Consider the following 22,440-nt stretch of genomic DNA (forward strand, 5'->3'; position numbering starts at 1 on the left):
AAGGTTCATTACCATGTTTTTCACAAAAGGCAAAAAACTGCAAAGAACTCAAATGTCTATCAGAGGAGAATGGATAAATAATTTATAGTATGTAATGGATTATCATTCAGCAATAGAAATAAAGCAACTATCAATTTGTGCAATAACACAGAGGACTCTTACAGACATAATGCTGAGTGAAAGAAACCAAATACAAAAGGATATACAGTATACTGTACAATACCATTTATATGAAGTTCAAAATCAGGTGAAACTAATTTGGTTTAGAGATCATGACCATATGACAGAAATAGACACACATGTCCAGGAAGTCAGAGAGTCCCAAACAAGATGAATCCAAAGAGGTCCACACCAAGACACATCATAATTAAAATACCAAAGGTTAAATACAAAGAGAGACTCTTAAAAACCACTAAAGAAAGTTAGTTACTTACAAGGCAGCTCCTATAAGATTGTCAGCTTATTTCTCAACAGAAACATTTCAGGCCAGAAGAGACTGACATGAAATATTTAAAGTGATGAAAAGCAAGGACCTAAACCAAGACTACTTTACCCAGCAAGATTATCATAAAAAAAGGAGATACAAAGAGCTGCCCAGAAAAGACATAGCTAAAGGACTTTGTTACCACCAAATAAGTATTACAAAAAAAAAAAAAAAAAAAAAGAGCCCTGGTTAGATAGCTTTGTTGGTTAGAGCATTATCCCACAGTTAAAGGTTGCCAATTCGATCCCTGGTCAGGGTACATACAGAAACAGAGAGTAATGTTTCTGTCGCTCTCTCTCTCTCCCTTTATCTCTCTCTGAAATCAATAAATAAAAAAATTTTTTTTGAGAGAGTCAGAGAGAGGGACAGATAGGGACAGACAGGAAGGGAGAGAGATGAGAAGTATCAATTCTTTGTTGCAGTATCTTAGTTGTTTGTTGATTGCTTGTTCATTGATTGCTTTCTCATATGTGCCTTGACGGGGGAGGGGGGGGTGCTACAGGAGATCAAGTGACCTCTTGCTCAAGCCAGCAACCTGGGGCTCAAGCCATTGGGCTTTAAGCCAGCGACCTTTGGGCTCAAGCTGGCAACCATGGAGTCATGTCTATGATCCCACACTCAAGCTGATGACCCTGTGCTCAAGCTGGTGAACCCACAGTCAAGCCAGATGAGCCCACACTCAAGCCGGCAACCTTGAGTTTTGAACCTGGGTCCTCCGTGTCCCAGTCCGATGCTCTATCCACTGTGCTACCTGGTCAGGCTAAAAATATTTTTTAAAAAGAATGAGAAGTAGGAGAAGAAGGAAGAGTAAAAGAAGAAATTATAGAAGTAAAAGAGGAGGAGAAGGAAGAAGAGTAAAAAGAGGAAGAAGAGGAGGAGAGGAGGAGGAAAAGGAGACAGAAGAAGAATAAACAAAAGAGAAAGAAACATAATTAAAATTAAAACGGCAATAAATACATACCTATCAATAATCACTTTAAATGTAAATGGCTTAAGTGCTCTAATCAAAAGACATAGGGTAGCTTAATGGATAAAAGAACAAGACCCATACATATGCTGACTACAAGAGATCCATCTCAGAACAAAAGATACACTCAGATAAAAACTAACAGGATGGAAAAAATATTTAATCCAAATGGAAATAAAAAAGAAGCTAGGGTGGCAATACTTATTATATCTGACAAAATAGATCTTACCAAATAAGACTTCAAAGCAAAGGCTATAGTAAGAGCCAAAGAAGGACTACATAATGATAAATGGAGCAATCCAACAAATGGATATAACACTTAAAAACATTTATGCACAGAACATAGGAACACCTAACTATGTAAAGCAAATCTTGATGGATATAAAGAGAGAGACTGACAGTAATATAGTCATAGTAGGAGATTTTAACATCAATGAACAGATCTTCCAGACAAAAAATTAACAAGGAAACGGTTGACACACTACATCAGATAGATTGAATTGATATCAGAGCACTGCACCCAAAGCAGCAGAATATACATTCTTTTCAAGTGCACATGAAAGATTTTCTAGTATAGACCACATCTTAGGACACAAAACAAGTCTCAATTAATTTTAAAAGACTGAAATCATATCAAGCAGACCTAGCCTATGGTGGTAAAGTGAATAGAGCATTGACCTGGAACCGAGGTCACAGGTTTGAAATCCTGGGCTTACCCAGTAAATGCACATACAACAAGCAATCAATGAACAACTAAAGTGAATCAACTATGAGTTAATACTTCTTATTCCCCCTACCTCTCTCACTCCTCTCTCTATAAAATCAATAAAATACTTAAAAAAAATAAAAAAGCCCCTGGCCAGTTGGCTCAGTGGTCAAGTGTCGGCCCTGTGTGGATGTCCCAGGTTCAATTCCTAGTCAAGGAACACAGTAGAAGTAACCATCTGCTTCTCCACCCTTCCCTCTACCTCTTCTCCTTCACTCTCTCTTCCCTTCCCACAGCCATGGCTCAATTGGTTCGATTGGTTCCAGGGCATCAGCCCCAGGCACTGAGGATGGCTCCATGGAGCCTCCACCTCAGGCGCTAAAAATAGCTTGGTTGTGAGCATGGCTCTAGATGGGCAGAGTATCAGCCCCAGTCGAGGGTTGCCAGGTGGATCCAGGTTAGCATGCATGCATAAGGCTGTCTCTCTATCTCCTCCCCTCTCACTTGGAAAAGAAAAATAAAAAGAAATAATATCAAGCATCTTCTCTGACTATAATGGTATAAAACTAGAAATCAATCAGAAGAAAATAAAACTGAAAACACAAAGACATGAAGGCTAAATAACATGTTACTAAACAATGAATCAATTAACAATGAAATTGAAGAATAAATAAAAAATTACCTGGATATAAATGAAAATAAGATCACAACCCAAAAGTCTATGTGACATACCAATATCAGTCCTAAGAGATAAATTCATAGTAGTACAGGCCTACCTCAAGAAACAAGAAAAATCTCAAATGATCGATCTAACTTTACACTCAAAGAAACTTGAAAAAGAACAAACAAGATCAGAACAGAAATAAACAAAATAGTAAAAAACAAAAACAAAAAACAAAAGATCCATGAAACCAAGAGCTGGTTCTTTAAAAAGATAAATAAGATTAACAAATCTTTAACCAGATTCACCAAGAAAAGAAGAAAGAGAACCCAAATATATAAAATCAGAAATGAAAGAGAAGTAACAACAGACACCAAAGAAATATAAAGGATTGTAAGAAAATATGAAGAACAACTATATGCCAACAAACTAGACAACCTGAGTGAAATGGATAAATTCCTAGAAACCTATAAATCTTTCAAAACTGAATCAGGAAGAATCAGAGAATCTGAATAGACCAATTGCAACAAATGAAATTAATGCAGTAATCAAAAACTCCCAACAAACAAGTCTTAGACTGAATGACTTCACAGGTGAATTTTATCAAAGAAGAACTAACACCTATCCTTCTCAACATGTTCCAAAATATTCAAGAGGAGGGAAGACACCCAAGCTCATTTTACAAGGTGAGCATTATCCTAATTTCAAAACTAGATGAAGATACTACAAAGAAAAAAAAATTATAGGCCCATATTCTGGATGAACATAGATGCTAAAATCCTCAACCAAATATTACCAATCTGAATCTAGCAATACATTAAAAAGGTCATACACCATGATCAAGTGGGATTTATTCCAGGGATGCAAGGTTGGTACAATATTTGCAAATCAATAAATGTGATACTCCACAAAAACAAAATAAAGGATAAAAACTACATGATCATATCAATAGATGCAGGAAAAGCATTTGATAGAATCCAGCAACCATTTATGATAAAAATTCACAGCAAAATGGGAACAGAGGGAACATACCTCAATGCAATAAAAGTCATATATGACAAACCTAAAGCCAACATCATACTCAGTGGGCAAAAACTAGCAGCATTTTCCTTAAGATTGGAAACAAGAAAGGAATGTCTGCTTTCACCATTTTTATTTGACATAGTACTGGAAATCCTAGCCACAGCAATCAGACAAAAAGAAGAAATAAAAGGCATCTAAATTGGAAATGAGAAAGTAAAACTGTCATTATTTGCAGGTGACATGATGCTATATATAGAAAAGCCTAAAGATTCTACCCAAAAAAGCTACTAGAACTAATAAATGAATTTGGTAAAGTGGCAGGATACAAACTAAATATCCAGAAATCATGACCCCTGGCCAGTTGGCTCAGTGAATAGAGTGTCGGCCCAGCATATGGATCTCCCAGGTTCAATTGCCAGTGAGGACACACAGGAGAAGTGACCATCTGCTTCTCTCCCCTTCCCTCTCCCCCTTCTTTCCCTCTTCCCCTTTGACAGCCAATGGATCTGTTGGTTTGAGCATAGGCCCTGGGTGCTGAGGATAGCTCGGTTGGTCTGACCCCCACATCAGCCTCAGGTGCTAAAAATAGCTTGGTTAATTCAAGATTGGTGCCAGATGGGGGTTACTGGGTGGATCCCGGTCGGGGTGCATGTGGGAATCTGTCTCACTATCTCTCCTCTTCTCACTTAAAAAAAAAGAAAGAAAGAAAGAAATCAATTGCATTCTTATACACCTATAATGAACTATCATAAAGAGAAACTAAGAAAACAATCCCATTCATAATTGCTTCATAAAGAATAAAATAGCTAGAAATAAACTTAACCAAGGATGTAAAATATCTGTGCTTGAGAAATTATAAGACGCTGAAAAAAGAAATTGGAAAAGACACAAATAAGTAGAAGAATATACCATGTTCATGGATAGGAAGAAATAACACCATTAAAATTCCAAAAATATATATGGAACTGCAGAAGACCCCAAATAACCTCAGCAATCTTGAGAAAGAAGAAAAAAGTTGGAGGAATCACACTAACTGACATCAGACTATACTACTAGGCTATACTAATCAAAACTAGCTTAAAAACAGACATATAGATCAGTGGAACAAAATAAAGAACCCGGAATAAATCCACGGCTTTATAGTCAATTAATATTTGACAAGAGAGGCAAAAAGTACAATGGATAAAAATAGTCTATTCACTAAATGGTGTTGGGAAAACTGGACAGGTATATACCAAAAAAAAAAAAAAAAAAAAAAAAAAAAATGAAACTAGACCACCTTCTTACACCATACGCTCAAGAATAAACTCAAAATGGATTAAAGACTTAGGTAAATGTTATACTCGAAACCATAAACATAGGTAGTAAAATCTCAGACATTTCTCATAGCAATATTTGTTCTGATACATCTCCTTGAGCAAAGAAAACAAAGGAAAAAATAAACAAATGGAATTACACCAAACTAAAAAGCTATACACAGCAAAGGAAACCATCAACAAAATGAAAAGATAACCCACTAAGTGGGAAAACATATTCACCAATACATCTGATAAGGGGTTAACATCCAAATTTTATATGAAGCTTATAAAACTCAACACCAAAACAACAAACAATTCAATTAAGAAATAGGCATAGGGCCCTGGCCAGTTGGCTCTGTGGTAGAGCGTCGGCCTGGCGTGCAGGAGTCCCGGGTTCGATTCCCGGCCAGGGCACACAGGAGAAGCACCCATCTGCTTCTCCACCCTCCCCCTCTCCTTCCTCTCTGTCTCTCTCTTCCCCTCCCGCAGCCAAGGCTCCATTGGAGCAAAGATGGCCCAGGCGCTGAGGATGGCTCTGTGGCCTCTGCCTCAGGCGCTAGAATGACTCTGGTTGTGACAGAGCAATGCCCCAGATGGGCAGAACATCGCCCCCTGGTGGGCATGCCGGTGGATCCCGGTCGGGCGCATGCGGGAGTCTGTCTGACTGCCTCCCCGTTTCCAACTTCAGAAAGATACAAAAAATAAATAATAATAATAATAAAGCTTTAAAAAAAAATAGGCATAGGACTTGAATAGACACTCCTCCAAAAAGGACATACCAACGGCCAACAGACATTTGGAAAGATGCTCAATGTCAATAATCATCAGAGAAATGCAAATTAAAACCACAATGAGGTATCACCTCACACCTGTCAGAATGGCTATCATCAATGGCAACAAACAACAAGAATTGGCAAGGGTGTGGAGAAAAGGGAACCCTCATGTACTGTTGATGGGAATGCAGATTGATGCAGCTACTGCAATATCAAATTACCTCAAAAAAAATGTAATGGAAGTGCTTAGGACTCAGCAATTCCACTTCTGGGAACTTATCTGAAAAAACCGAAAACACTAATTCAAAATAATATATGCACCCTAGCCCTGGCCAGGTTGGTCAGTGGATATAGCGTTGTCCTGGAGCATGTGTTCAAATTTGATCCCTGGTCATAGCACATATGAGAAGCAACTGATGAGTGCACAACTAAATGGAACAACTAAGTGGAACAACAAGTTGATTCCACTCTCTCTCTCTGTCTCTCTCCCTTCCCCTCTCTCTCTCTCAAATCAATGGAAAAATTAAAAAAGATATATATGCACCCTATGTTCACTGAAGCATTATTTACAATAGCTGAGATTTGGAAGCAAAACAAGTATCCATCAGTAGAAGAGCGGATAAAAGCTGTGGTACATTTACACAGTGGAATACTACTTGGCCATAAAAGAGGAGGAAATCTTACTCTTTGTGACAGAACGGATGGACCTGGAGATAATTATGCTAAGTGAAATAAGCCAGTGAGAGAAAGACAAGTATCAGATTATTTCACTCATATGTGGAATCTAATGAACAAAATAAACTAAAAAGTAAATAGAGATAGATTCATAGATCATATCAGGCTGACGGCTGTCAGGGTCAGGGTGGGAGTGTTTGGTGGGAGGGTGAAGGGATTGAGCAAAAATGAAAGAAAAAGATAAAAAACCCATGGGCATGAACAACAGTGTGGTGATTGCTGGGGGGATGAAGGAGTAACTGTGAGAGAGGTAGAGAAGGGTATAGGTCAATAAATGGGACGGACGGAGAGTTGACTTGGGGTGGTAAACACACAGTACAGTGTACAGATGATGTGTTGGGAGAATTGTGGCCCTGAAACCTGTACAATTTTGCTAACCATCATTACACCAATAAACTGAATGAAAAGGAAAAAAGAGATTATGACCATAGTTATCTTTTGGAAGGAATACTGACAGCTGGTAGGGGGAGGCAAAAGAAAGCCTTCTAGGGTGTTTAAAAGATTCCCTATTTTGGCCCTGGCCGGTCAGCTCAGCGGTAGAGTGTCGGCCTGGCGTGCAGAAGTCCCAGGTTCGATTCTCGGCCAGGGCACACAGGAGAAGCGCCCATCTGCTTCTCCACGCCCCCCCCCCCTTCCTCTCTGTCTCTCTCTTCCCCTCCCGCAGCCAAGGCTCCATTGGAGCAAAGATAGCCTGGGCGCTGGGGATGGCTCCTTGGCCTCTGCCCCAGGCGCTAGAGTGGCTCTGGTCTCGGCAGAGCGACGCCCCGGAGGGGCAGAGCATTGCCCCCTGGTGGGCAGAGCGTCGCCCCCTGGTGGGCGTGCCGGGTGGATCCCAGTCGGGCGCATGCGGGAGTCTGTCTGACTGTCTCTCCCCGTTTCCAGCTTCAGAAAAATACAAAAAAAAAAAAAAAAAAAAAGATTCCCTATTTTGATCTGGATGGTGGTTACACAGGTCTATGCATGTGTAAAGGCTTGCCAGCTGTATACTTATAATCTCTACACTTGAATCTATGTAAAAACCTCAATAAAAAGGGAACGAAATAACTGTTCTCACCTGTTACCCACTATTCTTTGAAAATGTTTCCATGTTTTGCAACTTTTCCACCATTCTTACTGATAAGAATCTAGTAACTCTTGAAGATATTCTTTGAGCCATATTTCAAAGCCTTCACACATGAAACATTTCAGCCAGGGTTTTGGCCCCTGCCCTTTACCCATTCCAAGAATTTGTAGACTCTCCTACCTGCTCCAACTCCTCCTCAGCATATTTTTGGCGGCTCCGCTCATTCTCAGTACCCTCCCGCAGCTCCTTCAGTCTCTGGGCTTCCTGCTTGGCAACGTTGATCTCATCGCGCAGCTTCTTCTCCAGATGTACCTTCTCCACCTCCACTGTGCGGTGCTCCTCCTGGGCCTTGTGCAGCCTGGGGGGCAATTCGGGGAGCTGGAGGAGGCCCGGCAAGGGGGAGCCAGCCCACATGCCATGAGTCATGGCATCAAAGAGAAAAATGAGGGCTCCAGCACTCAGCACATATTCTCCCTATTCTGCAGACTCCCTGGCTCTGAATTAGCTTGGCACCAACAGGAGCCACAGTCATTACCGTAATTCTTGTGTTGGCCATCATTTTGCTGCTAGCAATAAAGGCTGTGAAGCTAGGTTCCCTGGCACCTGAATCCATCCTCTATGGTGTCTGACATACTAAAATTATAACAACTACCAGTTTATAAGATATTTCACATTTGTCCTCCTTATAGATAAAGATATATTATATCATTATGAGTCTAGGTCATGTGTGGATATGAAGATTTCCAGAGGGAATGTAACTACATATAGAACTGAAACTAGAATTCCAATCTGTATAACTTTAAATCCCATAGTTATTCCCCTTATACCAGGGTGTCCAGGAGGTTCAATATAAATGTAGAGTCGTGGCTTGTTGGCTCAGTGGTAAAGTGTCAGCCTAGTGTGTGGAAGTCCTGGGTTCAATCCTGGTCAGGACACACAGGAGAAGTGACCATCTATCTGCTTCTCCACCTGTCCCCCTTCCCCTTCTCAATCTCTCTCTCTCTCTCTCTCTCTCTCTTTCTCTCAATCTCTCTCTCTCTCTCTCTCTCTCTCTCTTCTCCTCCTGCAGCCATGGTGATTGGTTCAAGCAAGCTGGCCCTGGGCACTGAGGATGGCTCCATGGCCTCACGTCAGGGGCTAAAATAGCTCAGTTGTCTAGCAACGGAGCAGCAGCCCCAAATGGGCAGAGCATCACCCAGTAGGGGGCTTGCCAGGTGGATCTCGATGGGGGCACATGCCTCTGTCTCTCTGCCTCTCCGCCTCCCCACCTCTCAATTAAATATATATATTTAAGGAAGATGAGAAAAAAAACACTGATATGTACCTCTTGGACTCCTGAGTACTTGTTGCCAGAAACACAGAAAAATAAAATTCATGCCAAAGCTTAGGAGAGCCCTTGCTTACCCAAGGCCCGAGTTTCCTTCCTCAGTATATTCCATGGAGAATAAGATCTCAAGGGCATCAGTTATAACAAAAATATATCTTGTCCCCACCCACACATCCCTCTATTCACTGACAAAATCTTCCATCTGTCCAAATAAGCCTCCCTTCTTTCTTCCTCATAGTTATCTATATTCATTCAGTTAGACATTTACTCATTCATTCATTCACCAAGTACTTTCAGGTGTCTACTAAATGCAAAGCCCTGTGCTAAACTCTAGATGTTTGGAGATGAATGAGAAAATTGTCCCTGCCACTGAGAAACTCATTATCTAACTCAATTTAGATAACTGTACACAATGTGATAAGTTCTACACTAGATAGACATATGAGGTGTTGGATGAGCTCAATGGATGGAGTGATCAACTCCACCTGGAAAGGGTCAGGAAAGGCGAAGCAGGGTTAGACCGAGAAGAAAGAGCAAGAATTTGCTAATCCCTCTGGTCTTCCTACCTTAGTAGGAACACCAAGTTACCAGGATAGAAGGAGAAAACAGTTATGAAGAAGACAAGTGATATATGGCTTAGACTTGAGGTACAGCAGAAAAAGGACCCACGGGACCCTCAGAGAAGAAGCTAACTGATGAATTAAGTAGGTGAAACAGAAAAGGCAGAAACAGAACTCAACCTCTAAAAAATCCCAAGTCCACATTGGTCATCAATATCTGAGGCCTCAAAGGATGTGGTGGGACAAGCAGGAAGGGAAGAGGAAGAAAGATCTAGGCTTCTCTCTTACTGCAAACTGCAGTCTTCGCCCATTCTGTAGGTGGAAAGGGAGTTGAACCTCTTCACAGTACACACTAGGTGGTGCTACAGCATAGCTAAAAACCAATCAGAGGCGCCATTTCCTTCTCGGGCTGAACACATTCCTTTATTGCGTCCCTCCAAGATACAACTACTTGAAATGACACTATTAGGGATTCAATTCTTTTTCCCTCACTGAAATATTATCTTCTCTGAAAGCATCCTCTTGAGAAAAGCCTATGATATACCTGTTTTCTCCATATAATAGGGAGCTCCTTTTTAGTAGAATCAAAACCGATCCACTTTTATAGTCCTAACAGGATTGAGAAGAGATGAAAATCAATAAATACTATTGGGAGCAGAAACTGAGCAAATAAATGTACCATCAAGCCTTGCCCCACTCCATCTCCTCCACAGAAGACTAAGCATCTTGAAGGTAACGATCGAGTAGCCTTACAAACAAGAAAATACTCTGCCTGAGTGCAAGCCCTGGCTCCAACCAGTTATGTGACTAGGGACAAATCTGTTCCTTGCACTGGGCCTGTTTCTTCATTTTTAAATGGAAATAAAAATTCCTGCCTGCCTCAAAGAATTATCTTGAAACCCAATAAAATCCTAACTGGAATGTGCATGTAGCATTACATTTATCCACTCAAAATATCAGGAACTCTGCAAAAAAAAGCTCTAAGATGGTTGGCAGTGCAGACCTATAAAGTAAGGAGGGAGGAGGTGGCATGCAGCTCTGGACACTGTCAGAGGAGGACGTGTGTGCACATGTGTAAGCCCATCTCTGGGTGTGTGCGTGCATTCGTTTCTCTAAGTGCCACAGTGGTCATTTAGCTGTAGAGGCCTTGGGGAGCAGGGAGGGCTGGGAGCTTAGTTTTATCCCCAAACTTGGAATGTCTCCTGCCTAGATTCTTTGCCTTTGGAATGAAAACAGTACATGTTTTTCAGACAAATGAAGAATAGGGACTGCCCAGACAGCAGCATTTAGCCCTCAGTTGGCAAAGGGCCCAGGATCAAGGGGCCCAGCAAAGCAGCCAGGAATCAGTTCTGAGATAAAACTCCTTTTGCCCCCAAGAAGCCTGACCCATGGGAATGCATCTGATAGGGTTGCCCTTACTGAGGCAGTGCCTGAGGGTGTCAAATTCCTAGATCACTACTTACTGACATGTGAGCCTAAGCAAAGCACTCACTCTCTTTGAGCCGTCACTTCTTCAACTCTAAAATAGAGATAATAATAGTATCAATAAATACTATTTATTGATACTATCACAACTCCCTAACTGCGTTGTGATGGCTAAAAACAATAATACATTTAAGTACTTAACAATACCTAGCTCACAAGAAATCCTTCCCTCATCCTTCCAAAGAAAATAGTATCTATCATTTAGAAATAACAAAATAGAGCCAAACTTCATTTCTCTTTATATGGATTCCTGCAAAAACTTCCCAGCTAGACTCCCTAGGCTGCCAGAATAATTTCTAAAAGACAGTCCTAAAGTAGGCCTCTCCTCTTCTCAAAAAATAAAACAAAGCAAAAAACAAAATACCTGTATTGCCTCTCTGTTGCCTTTTGCATCCTACTAAAGTCTCCGTGTGAGTCTAAAGGCATGAGGGTCTGGCCTCACTACACATTCAACCTCAACTACCAGGACCTCCCTACCCATCTTTCAAGCCACCTCCTCAGTGTCTGTGCTCATATCTCCTGCCCCTGTGCTCTTCCAGTCCTAGAGTTATCATCCCACAAGCTGGCACTGAGTCACTGCACTAACTGTGTGTTCACTGTTCCTTCTCATATGTGAACTTCACTGTTCCTTCTCATATGTGAACTTCGTTGTCCCAGGAGCAGTGAAAATTCCTTACAGTTTCCAGCATACACCTGGGTTCTAGATATCAGGAAGTACTTAGATTGACTGACTGGCAACTTTTTTTTACATAGCTAGATCTTCTACAGTAGTTTTAAGCCATGTTTTATTTAGACAGAATCCTAGACTAACTATCAGAACTATGCTGTTAATGTTCTCCCGGTTCCAAGGCTTTATATTGCTGATGAGGAAATAAGTCATAGAAAGTAAAGGGATTTACCCAAAGTCATACGACAAGTGAGTACTTATAGAAGGATCAGGAAGACAGATATGTGTGGTTTCTCTGGGGCACACTGAGGAACAATTCATTGTATCTATTGCTATGGGAAAGGAAGCAAAGGTTGGGCAAAGAACAGAATGACCCTAACAAGGCATCCAAACAGGGAAGCTCAAGACTTCTGACAGCTACACATCAGAAGCGCAGAGGGAGAAAAGAGAGAAATAAGCTTCTCCCCTAGTAAAGAATACTCGCCCATGCAACAAGAATGGTAGGAACTTGGACTTACATGCAGTTTGGAAGGATGGCACAGCCTGGGCAGCCATGTCAGCACAGTCTCAGAAACCAGATAGCCCAAAACCCAAGTGAAAACAAGAGGCTCCCAAGAACTGGCAGCACCAGGGCTGTAGGGAAGGGGCAAGCCTTACCTCTCCTGAAGGTCATGCAGACTCTGCTCAGCTCGGTGCAGACCCTCCAGATCCTTCATCATCTTCTTCATGTGCTCCTTGGAATAACGGTTCTGGATATATGCAAACCAGCAGCCGCCCACACCAATAACGATAGACACCACCAACATGAAGTCCTTGAGGTGATTATGGCGGGTCACTGCCAGAGAGGAAGCGGATGGTGAGTCAGGCTGTCCACTGCATCCTTAGCCTTGCAGAGCCCACTGCATCCCCTCCACCTTGAAGCCTTCCCACTCAGGAGGAATTAGTTTCAGTTTTTAGACACACACTTGCCACACACTATTATAGTAAGCTCTGTGCCTATTTCTCTGCCAACTCAAAGCCTCGTTTGGAAAGGATGAGAGCTCTTAGAACAATACAGGAAACTTATTAAATCATTTTTCCCTAATATGCAGAGAAGAGGAGAGCACTAGTACCATATCAAAACATGCCAGCCATCTCTGGTCTGTGATGAGTCCGTGTACCCAGATGCAATGGCTTCCATCCTACAGGGTAGCAATGCTAGGGTGCTAGAGCAGGTTAAAGAGGATGGCTCACAAAGGTATAAGGCAATGTCACTAAAGTGTGAGGTCTGGCTATGGGACTGAGGTTACTACAGGAGCTGGGTCTCCTGGACTACTAAGCTACTGGAGGTATATGGTGCAAAGTCCAGATCAGGTAAAGGTTTGTAAGTCTCATCTATGGAGAGCATGTCTAGGCTGTGGCTTAATTCACAGACCAGGTAGAACAAGAGTAGCCTCAAGATATTGGTATATATAAGACATTTCTACAGGTCAGGAATAAAGAGGCAGAGCTACCTGCCAAGAATGCCTGGCAGCAATTTGGTAAAGAGGCCAGGGCCCCAGCCACCAGCTGGGATTCAGAGTAATAACCATTCTCCAGAGAAAAACTGAAAAGCTAACCAAGGAACAGCAGAAGATAACAGCAAAAGCCGTGTCCTAAGAAATAACCCAACCCAGAAGAGGGGCACCGCTGGAGTCTGACACTGTTCCTAGTATACCAGATCTGGGCCCTGGGCCATAGTGCAGGAACCTGAAAGGGACACCTAAGAAGAGGGCTGCCGCTATAGCCCCTGCCAGGGTTGTGCTCAACTTGGGATAGAGTAGCTATGGGCTCAGAGGACTCAGATGTGGGAGTCAAGGAAAGAAGAAAAGAGGGAATAACTCCTATGCATAGCAGGTTATCCTTGGGTTGGGGAGGGGAGAGTAGGACTGATAGGATCCCAGTGCCTGGTAAGGACAAGGAGCAATGGGAATCCAAAAGGTACCAGGTGGAACTAGCAAGTTGAGGCAGGGTCTAGATAGCAGAAAAAGACACATGTAGCTGGCAACTGCATAAAAATGAGGTCCAGATTGAGAAAAGGGATTATATTCATAGCTCCTCATTCAAAGGCTGAGCAGCAGGACATGAGGATGGTGGGATCTAAGAAAGATTAGCACATTCTGTTTCCATCCAAGGAAGGGGACTAACTAGGCCTGAAGTGGGAGCCATGTCGTTTACATGTGTATGCCAGCTTCTCATAGAGAAAACTAAGGGTCCTCTAGCAGCCACCCTCTAGCCTCTGGGCAAGCCTACACTTCCTGCCATACTCAAGTCCTCACTCTCCTGCTTCCTAGTCCCAACAAGAGATATCTCTGCAGCACAGTGAACTGCTTTTCTTTCTGAAACACACTGGCCTCCTATACAACCTCCACCAGAGGATGGGGTACTCTCTGTTTCCTATTTGTTAAGAATTGTTAATATTGGCTTCCCAGTTTCTCAATTTCAACATCCCCTGTACATTCCACTGAAAGTCAAAGGTACTCTTGTTTAAACAAGACTCCATACAATCTTCCCCTTATTACCTCAAACACTTCCTTTTTCTGTTTTTGCAATGGAGACAGAGAGAGGGACAGATAGGGACAGACAGACAGGAAGGGAGAGAGATGAGAAGAATCAATTCTTTGTTGTGGCACCTTAGTTGTTCAATGATTGCTTTTTCATATGTGCCTTTACCGGGGGCTATAGCAGAGCGAATGACCCCTTGCTCAAGCCAGTGACCTTGCGCTTCAAGCCAGTGACCTTTGGGTTCAAGCCAGCGACCATGGGATCATGTCTATGATCTCACATTCAAGCCGATGACCCCATGCTCAAAACACTGAGACCATGCTCAAGCTGGATGAGCCCACGCTCTAGCCAGTGACCTCGGGATTTTGAAACTGGGTCCACTGTGTCCAAGTCTGATGCTCTATCCACTGTGCCAATGCCTGGTCAGGCATCACTTCAAGTATTTAATGTGGGCATGCAGATTGGGCACCTATCTATTCCATCAGTCCCTTATTCAACCTTGTCCAGATCAATTTGGAGCAAGAGGCTATTATATTTCCCAGCTTCATATTCTCATCCAAATCATGAACACAAATTCTGAATGGCCAGAGTCAAGGACAGATTGAAGGTAATGCTGTTCCACTTATTTGTACCCACTGAATTTCTTCAACCTATTTTGACTCCACTTAAATATATAATACAAGCATCCATTCTATACATACATCCCTCTGCTTTGTCAATGCATAGCTGAAGCTCAGCTATATTGCCTGTCACATTCCATGAGTGGCAAAGCTTGGTGAGATGAAAATGAGTCTAATATGGCTGATTTACTCTGTGGCACCTAGTGATCATCGCTTGTCTGTACACCAGTGCATAGCATAGCACTGACTAACACAAAGGCACTCAATAAATATCTACGGCATTGAATTGTTACTGTGAAGCCACAAATATAATATCTCTCTCTCCTTAATCCACATAAGAATGGAAGAGAAATAGAGAAAATACACACTGTTATCAGGCATTTATATTCTCTAATTCTCACTACTACTTTCTAAGGTAGGGTATTAGTATGGCCATTCTTTATACCAGAAAACTGAGGCTCATAGGAGCACTGAGTTCATAAAAAGTGACAGAGCTGGGCCCTGGCCAGTTGGCTCAGTGGTAGAGCATTGGCCTGGCATGAGGAAGTCCTGGGTTCGATTCCCAGCCAGGGCACACAGGAGAAGTGCCCATTTGCTTCTCCACCCCTCCCCCTCTCCTTCCTCTCTGTCTCTCTCTTCCCCTCCTGCAGCTGAGGCTCCACTGGAGCAAAGATGGCCCGGGCACTGGGGATGCCTCCACTCTGCCTCAGGCACTAGAGTGGCTCTGGTCACAACAGAGCGACGCCTGGGATGGGCAGAGCATCGCCCCCTAGTGGGCGTGCCAGGTGGATACCGGTCGGGCGCATGCGGGAGTCTGTCTGACTGCCTCCCCGTTTCCAGCTTCAGAAAAATACAAAAAAAAAAAAAAGTGACAGAGCTGGGATTCAAATCCAAATGTGCCTGACTACATGGTCTTTTTGCTACCTCCCACTTTGTCATTACAACTTTCACATTCATGCAGCAGGTGTTGTTTCTGCTTTGTTATATGCAAATATCTCTCACCATAGAGAGGCCTATATCTCCTGACCTAACCTGAGTGCAACTAAGAGTTACAAGGCCTCAGTTTTCCCTCCAAACAACATCTTGGAAGCTGCTATAGCATTGCCATCAGGACAGAATTTCAAGGTTAAACATAAGGCTTCAGGTAGGGAAATTCTGCCATCAAAGGAAGCATCCTACACTGAGTTTTAGGAAGTCCAGGTTCTATGCTGCCTTCTATTCCAATTTGTTACAAAGCTCACTTCCCCCATCTGGATCTCAGCTTCCTCAACTGTAAAATACATTATCACAGAATTATTAAAGAGATCAAAAGAGTAGTTATAAATGAAAGTGCTTAGAGGTGTTTTAATGAAATATTTAGATGTAGACATCCAATAGGTAATTAAAAATGTGGGTGTAAAGTTTGAGGAAGAAACAGGAGCTGGAGAAGTTGCTGTGAGAATTGTCAGGTTCCTTCAGTGGAGCCCTGGGCTGAACCCCATCTTTTTTTTTAAGATTTTATTTATTGTTTTTACAAAGAGAGGAGGAGAGGACGAGAAGTAGTTGCTCCACTGTAGATGTTCCTTGGTTGCTTATTGTATGTGCTTTGACCAGGCAAGCCTGGAGTTTTGAATCGGTGACCTCAGCATTCCAGGTCAGTGCTCAATCCACTGTGTCACATGTTCCCGCTGAGCCTCAGTCTTAAATGAATTTATGATTGTATTTTTTGTGTCAGATAGCTAATAAATTATTATTTCTGGTTGTGTCTGTGAGGTTGTCTTCATAAGAGATTAGTATTTGAATCAGTAGACTGAGTAAAGATCACCTTCACTAACATAAGTGGGCATCATCCAACCATCCTCAGGCCATTGAGGGCCTGAATAGGCCCAAAGGCAGAGGAAGTGTAGATTTGCTCTCTCAGTTTGAACTGAGAGATCCATCTTCTCCTGCTTCCTTATATAAGTGCTCCTGGTTCTTGGTCTTTAGACTCAGAAAGGGACTTACACCATCAGCCCTCTGATTCTCTGGCCTTTGGACTTGGGCTGAATTACACCACTGGCTCTTTTCTAGCTTAGGGATGGCAGACCACAAAACTCTTGGCCTCATAATTATGTGAGCCAATCCCTATAATAAATCTCTTCTTACATATATCTATATACATATCCTATTGGTTCCATTTCTCTTGAGAGCCCTGAATAATATAGAATCTATGAATTATTGTGTCAGAAAAACAGGAGAATATGGAAATCAGTGTCTAGTCTATGACTAAATAATGATGTACTTCTTCCCTTCATAATCCCATTCCCATTCTTCAGTTCCTACTATCTAACATCCCAGCCCACCACAGTCCACAGAGATCCTTCCGTTCCTTCTCCTCTGACCTAGGATTCCCTGATGAACCCACTCTTTGAACAGTTAAACATTGTTTATCTCTAGCTATATTGGGGACAGCCTTGTGTGTTTTTCAGCTTTCATGTCAGTCACCTTCTTTCTGATAGTCTGTGAGTTCCTCAGGGCCAGGTACAAGACTAATTTACAGTCCCATACTTTGTAGCTCAATACTTAGTATAGAACCTGATCAGAGCAAGTACTCAGCAACGGTGGAAAGCAGAGAAAAAAAGAGAAGGAGGAAGGAAAGTTTCAGTCTAAAAAGGTGTGTGTGTGTGTGTGTGTGTGTGTGTGTGTACAGGGGGAGACTGTACATGATAAAGTACATGTGAGGGACAAATACCAGCTCCTGGGGACATAAAGAATATGGCTAGCTGTTCTGCACAATCTGACAGACACAAGCTCAGTGTTAAGAATCCACCCTGCACCCAGGGAACATAACCAGGGCAGAGAGACCAGGGAGGTTTCATGAGAGCACATGTGGCTGGCCAAATGAATAGAGCTAACCCAGGGTAGCTGGCTGGGACCTGAGAATCCAGCGGGTGGCAGAATTCCTAGCCTGAATGCTGTAAATAGGTTTTAGCAAAATGAGGTCAACTGTTAACATAATCAGGCCTAAGGCAGGGAAGAGAGTGTAAACAAATGAGATGCTGACATGTTAACAGAGTTGGAGTAATGGTGAGAATTTCCAAGGTACCAGTTAGTACTGAGATTGTGAGCTTTAATCATCTTCAATATCTGGAATCCCCTCTCCCAATCTATTCTCTCCACCTTCCCTGCTGCCCACAATACCATTTCCCTTACAGATACAGATATTCATCCCTTACTGCTAAAACATGTGCTAGGAATTTCTATTGCCATTTACACAGTCTTTTGTGCTGAGGTGTCTGTTTAACCTGGAACCCACCTTCCTTCTGGTTATAGCCCCCAAAGTGCTATAACTGCCTCACCTATCCAAAGATGCTCCACAGGTAGCAATTCTCCTCACAAGCAAGCTGTAAAGGATTCTTCCTCCATCTCACCTCAGTCCTGCAGCTCTGGCAAGGTCCAACCTCCTTCTGTATAACTTCTAGCATACATCACCTGACACCTACTCCTTGCTGGGACTCATGCTAACTGCTGGTGACAGATGAACAAAGCTGTTTCTACCCTCAGGGAGTTCCCAGTTTAAATGGTAGTGGACAGGGAAACCGAATGTTTATAAAGGAAGCACGTACAAAGTGCTGTGGCTTTCCCAGAGGAGAGAGAGTAAGAGGGAAGGATTGAGAATGCCTGGGAAGAGGCTAGAAAGGCATCCAGAGAAGGCTTCAAGGGTGAGTTGAACATAACAGAAAGGAGAAAGAAAGTAAGGATAGAGCTGAGAGAGACTAGAGCAAGCTTTGCCAGAGAGGGGCACTCCTGCTTACCAAGAATTCTTCCCTATTATCTGAGCTACTGAAGAAGGAAGACAAGGTGTCGTCTTGTCTTTTCCTCTCCACAACTTGCCCCAACCCCAACGATTACTTGGCAGGCCTCTCTCTACAGCCTCGTTAATACTACTGCTCAAAGCACCCAGGGAACAGTAGCTCCTAGCTCAAGACTAACCACAGCAGTATGTATATTGTACCATTTGTTTAGGGCAGGGGTCGGGAACCTTTTTGGCCGAGAGAGCCATGAACGCCACATATTTTAAAAAGTAATTCCATAAGAGCCATACAACAACCCGTGTAGTTATGCATTATCCAATAAAAATTTGGTGTTGTCCCACGGACAGCTGTGATTGGATCCAGCCACCCACAACCATGAACATGAGCGGTAGGAAATGAATGGATTGTAATACATGAGAATGTTTAATATTTTTAAGATTATTATTTTTTTAATTAAAGATTTGTCTGCGAGCCAGATGCAGCCATCAAAAGAGCCACATCTGACTCGTGAGCCATAGGTTCCTGACCCCTGGTTTAGGGGATACTGAAGCACAGAGAACCTTGGGAATATGCCCAATGCCACAAAACTCCTGACTGACAGGACCAGTTTGCTTGATTTCAAAACTGAAAATCTTTATAACATATTTCTTCTGACAGAACAGAGGGTTGGATTACAGAGTAGAAAAGAGTACTAAAATATAAATCAAAGACCTGGATCTAGGTCATGGCTCCGCTACCTAAAAGTTGAATGACCTCTAAAAATTCACCTCATCTTTCTGAGCTTCATTTTCTCTGAGCAATTATCTGCAGAGGAGAAAAATTCCTCTCACTGGATGATCTGCTACCAGAGTGAGACATCAGCTTGAGCCTCAAACTGGACACTGGCTTTGGGCCTCTGCTTCTCACAGCACACCTAACAGTTGACTACTGGCATGGTCAGGGGAACCCCACATGGGCCTCCAAGCCTAGAGCCAACTTTGCAGGGTGGGAAAGTCAGTAAAGGGCCATGTGCTGCTCTGTGGCCACATGAGGAGGACTGAGATGTCTTCTACTGTCAGAAAATGGACCATAAGATGACCCTCTGCTGAGCCAATCTGATCCCTGTCCCTCTTCCCAAGCACTGAAGCTGCTGCAAGCAGATAGATTCTGCTCACTCAGCAGACCCTCCTGGTTACTGCACAACAACCTTTGATTTTGATATTTCTCATACCTCTGACCAATGGCAGGACTTTCATTAAGGATGGGCAAGGTAGCCATGGCTGGCAGCTGTAACTGGCCCAGGTTCTCTGGAGTGTTTATCTACTACATGCCTTATGGGAAGGAGTGAGTACTATGGCCTTAAGAACTCATCCAGCCTAACTAGGAAGTGGTGCAGTAGGTAGAACATTAGCCTGGGATGCTGAGGACCCAGGTTCAAAACCTCAATGTCGCCAGCTTGAGCATGGGGTCACCAGCTTGAGTGTGGGATCACAGAAATGACCCAAAGGTCACTGGCTAGAAATCCAAGGTCATTGGCTTGAGCAAGGGGTCACTGGCTCAGCTGGATCCCCTGATCAAGGCACATATGAGAAAGCAATCAATGAACAACTAAGGTGTCGCAACTATGAGTTGATGCTTCTCATCTCTACCTCCCTGTCCGCCTGTTTCTCTCGAAAAAAGAACTCATCCCAGTGCAGAACACAGGTCAGAGCCAGCATAGGCCCTCACTCTGTGTCCTCCATCAGTGTTGGACAGGGAACAGCACTGATCTAGGGGTTTTAGTCTATGCTCAGATGGGAACACAGAGTCTAGAAGAACATAGATCCAGGGATTTTTTTGCAGGTCCCCACCAGGCACATCTCTATCCTTGCTGAAGTCGCCTAGAAATGGGTTTTTTAGTAGTTTCCTCAGATTCCAGCAGCAATTTTCAAACTTTTTCTTTAACAAGCATCAATAGAAAAGTATAGGAAAGTATCAACACAATATTTGCAATCAGTATAGCTGCTAGATATCAAAATTTTAGCTCTCAGGAGAATATTCAGCTCTCTGTGAGTCCTTGAATGAGAAAGCCAGTAATAGCCTTACTGACCAAGCCCATTTCACAGGTAAGGAAACCTAAATTTAGGCAGGAGAGCTAAATTGCCAAAGATCACTTGATCAGGCAAGGGACACAAAATTCCTAAATGTACAGGATATAGAGTAGTAGGAAGGAACAAACCTCCTGTCTTTTATACAGGTCCCTTATCAACCAAAGGGTTTCTCCCAAAAATTATAGAATGTAGCAGCTGAAAGGAATGTTAAGGATCAGTTAGCTCAGTTGTTTCATGATACAAATCAGAAGGCACACCCTGAGAAAAGTGACCTAACCAAGATCACGCAGTGAGTGGCAATTTTGAAAAGAGATAAAGGTGCTTTCCTAAACTCTATAAGTTCTCTATATCAAAGTCCAGGAGTTAGAAAAAATCCAGATGTACAAGAATTTGATGACTGAGATATAATTCATATACCCTAAAATACAACCTTTTAAAATTCAATGGTTTTTGCATATTTACAAGGTTATACAACTATTAGCACAATTAATTTTAAAACATTATCATTATTCCATAAAGAAATCCCATACCCACTACTAGTCACTTCCCGTCTCCCAACCTACATGCCAGATGCTTCCCTGGACTGGTTCTTGGTTCTATAGTATTCTGCTACTGGCATCCTCAGCTGATGCAACAACAGCTCTCAGAGGCAAGGAAGAAACCCTAAAAGCCTGTTTAGTCAAGGCTACTTTTCTAAGAAATATTTGTTCCTCCTGAGTTCACTTAGAATAAGAAAAAGAATATCAAGCTCTTGCATATCTTCAGGAGCTGAACCACCTAATTCTCTCAACTAAATCCTGGCTGAAGAGAACACCCTTCCTTAGGCCAGCTTCAGTGAAAGTCCACTTAGTCCCCTTTGGTTGTCCAAGGACACAGGATGGTCACCAATTAGTTCAGACATTCTGCATACCCACAGTGAGAGCAGGGAACAGCTAAATGGCCTTCAGCCCCTATGGGTTACTTTTATGCCTGAGGATTCCTTCTGTATTTTGGCCTTTGTGTTTCTGCTCAGGTTGTTTCCTCCACCCACACATCTTCTCTGGACACCACCATGGAATAAAGACCTGCCCATCCTTACAGGCAGAGCTGACACGACTCCTCTTTGATGGTGTGCTCACTCCACCCCTCCTCTGGACCTCAGAAGTACTGTGTACCTCTCTAGAACATTCATTCTATCCCCTTAGGGCAGAATATGATTCATCCAGGTCTTCCTACAAGTTCCAGCACGTAAGTGGCATACAGAAGACATTTTAATAATGTATTTAATTAATGGATGCTGATATCTGGCTGGACTGAAATGTAAAACAATTTCTTATCTCAACAGTGTAAAAAAAGTGGCGGCACTGCCTTGCAGGCGCACCTAGGAGTCCTGGCGCCTCAGCCCAGCCACCCCAACAGCCTTGGGGTCCACGGCACACAAGCAGCCCTTCTCTCCACAGGACTCACAGAGTGGAGGCCCAAAGAGCACTGTGTCCAGGGCCTTCAGCTGCAGCTTCTGCCGATGGCTCCGGTCTGTCATCTTCAGCACAGTCCCTGTCATGGTGGTGTTGGTTACAGCAAGCCTGTTGAGGCAAAGAGTAGGTGCTCAGTTTCCTGCCAGAAAAGCCATGAAGGATCCTCGTAAAACTGCCTACCAGTTCTAGGAATACTTACGTGACTTCTAGCTCCTAGTGACTGCTCCCCTCTGCTCTCTAGAACATGGAGTC

General features: G+C 42.9%; 1 protein-coding gene across 6 annotated transcripts in view; it reads right to left on the bottom strand.

Annotated features, from left to right (window-relative positions):
• STIM1 (stromal interaction molecule 1) overlaps window positions 1-22,440 on the bottom strand; it is a 235,037-nt gene that overhangs the window by 19,523 nt on the left and 193,074 nt on the right. For all 6 annotated transcript variants that reach the window (XM_066367057.1, XM_066367065.1, XM_066367074.1 and 3 more), the window contains exons 5-7: window positions 22,181-22,296; window positions 12,407-12,584; window positions 7,891-8,068 (exon numbers count right to left, since the gene is read on the bottom strand). In XM_066367057.1, the coding sequence (XP_066223154.1) occupies window positions 7,891-8,068; window positions 12,407-12,584; window positions 22,181-22,296 (472 nt within the window). The remainder of the gene's footprint in view (window positions 1-7,890; window positions 8,069-12,406; window positions 12,585-22,180; window positions 22,297-22,440) is intronic.

Source organism: Saccopteryx leptura, chromosome 1 (genome assembly GCF_036850995.1).
Source record: "Saccopteryx leptura isolate mSacLep1 chromosome 1, mSacLep1_pri_phased_curated, whole genome shotgun sequence".
NCBI lineage: Eukaryota > Metazoa > Chordata > Mammalia > Chiroptera > Emballonuridae > Saccopteryx > Saccopteryx leptura.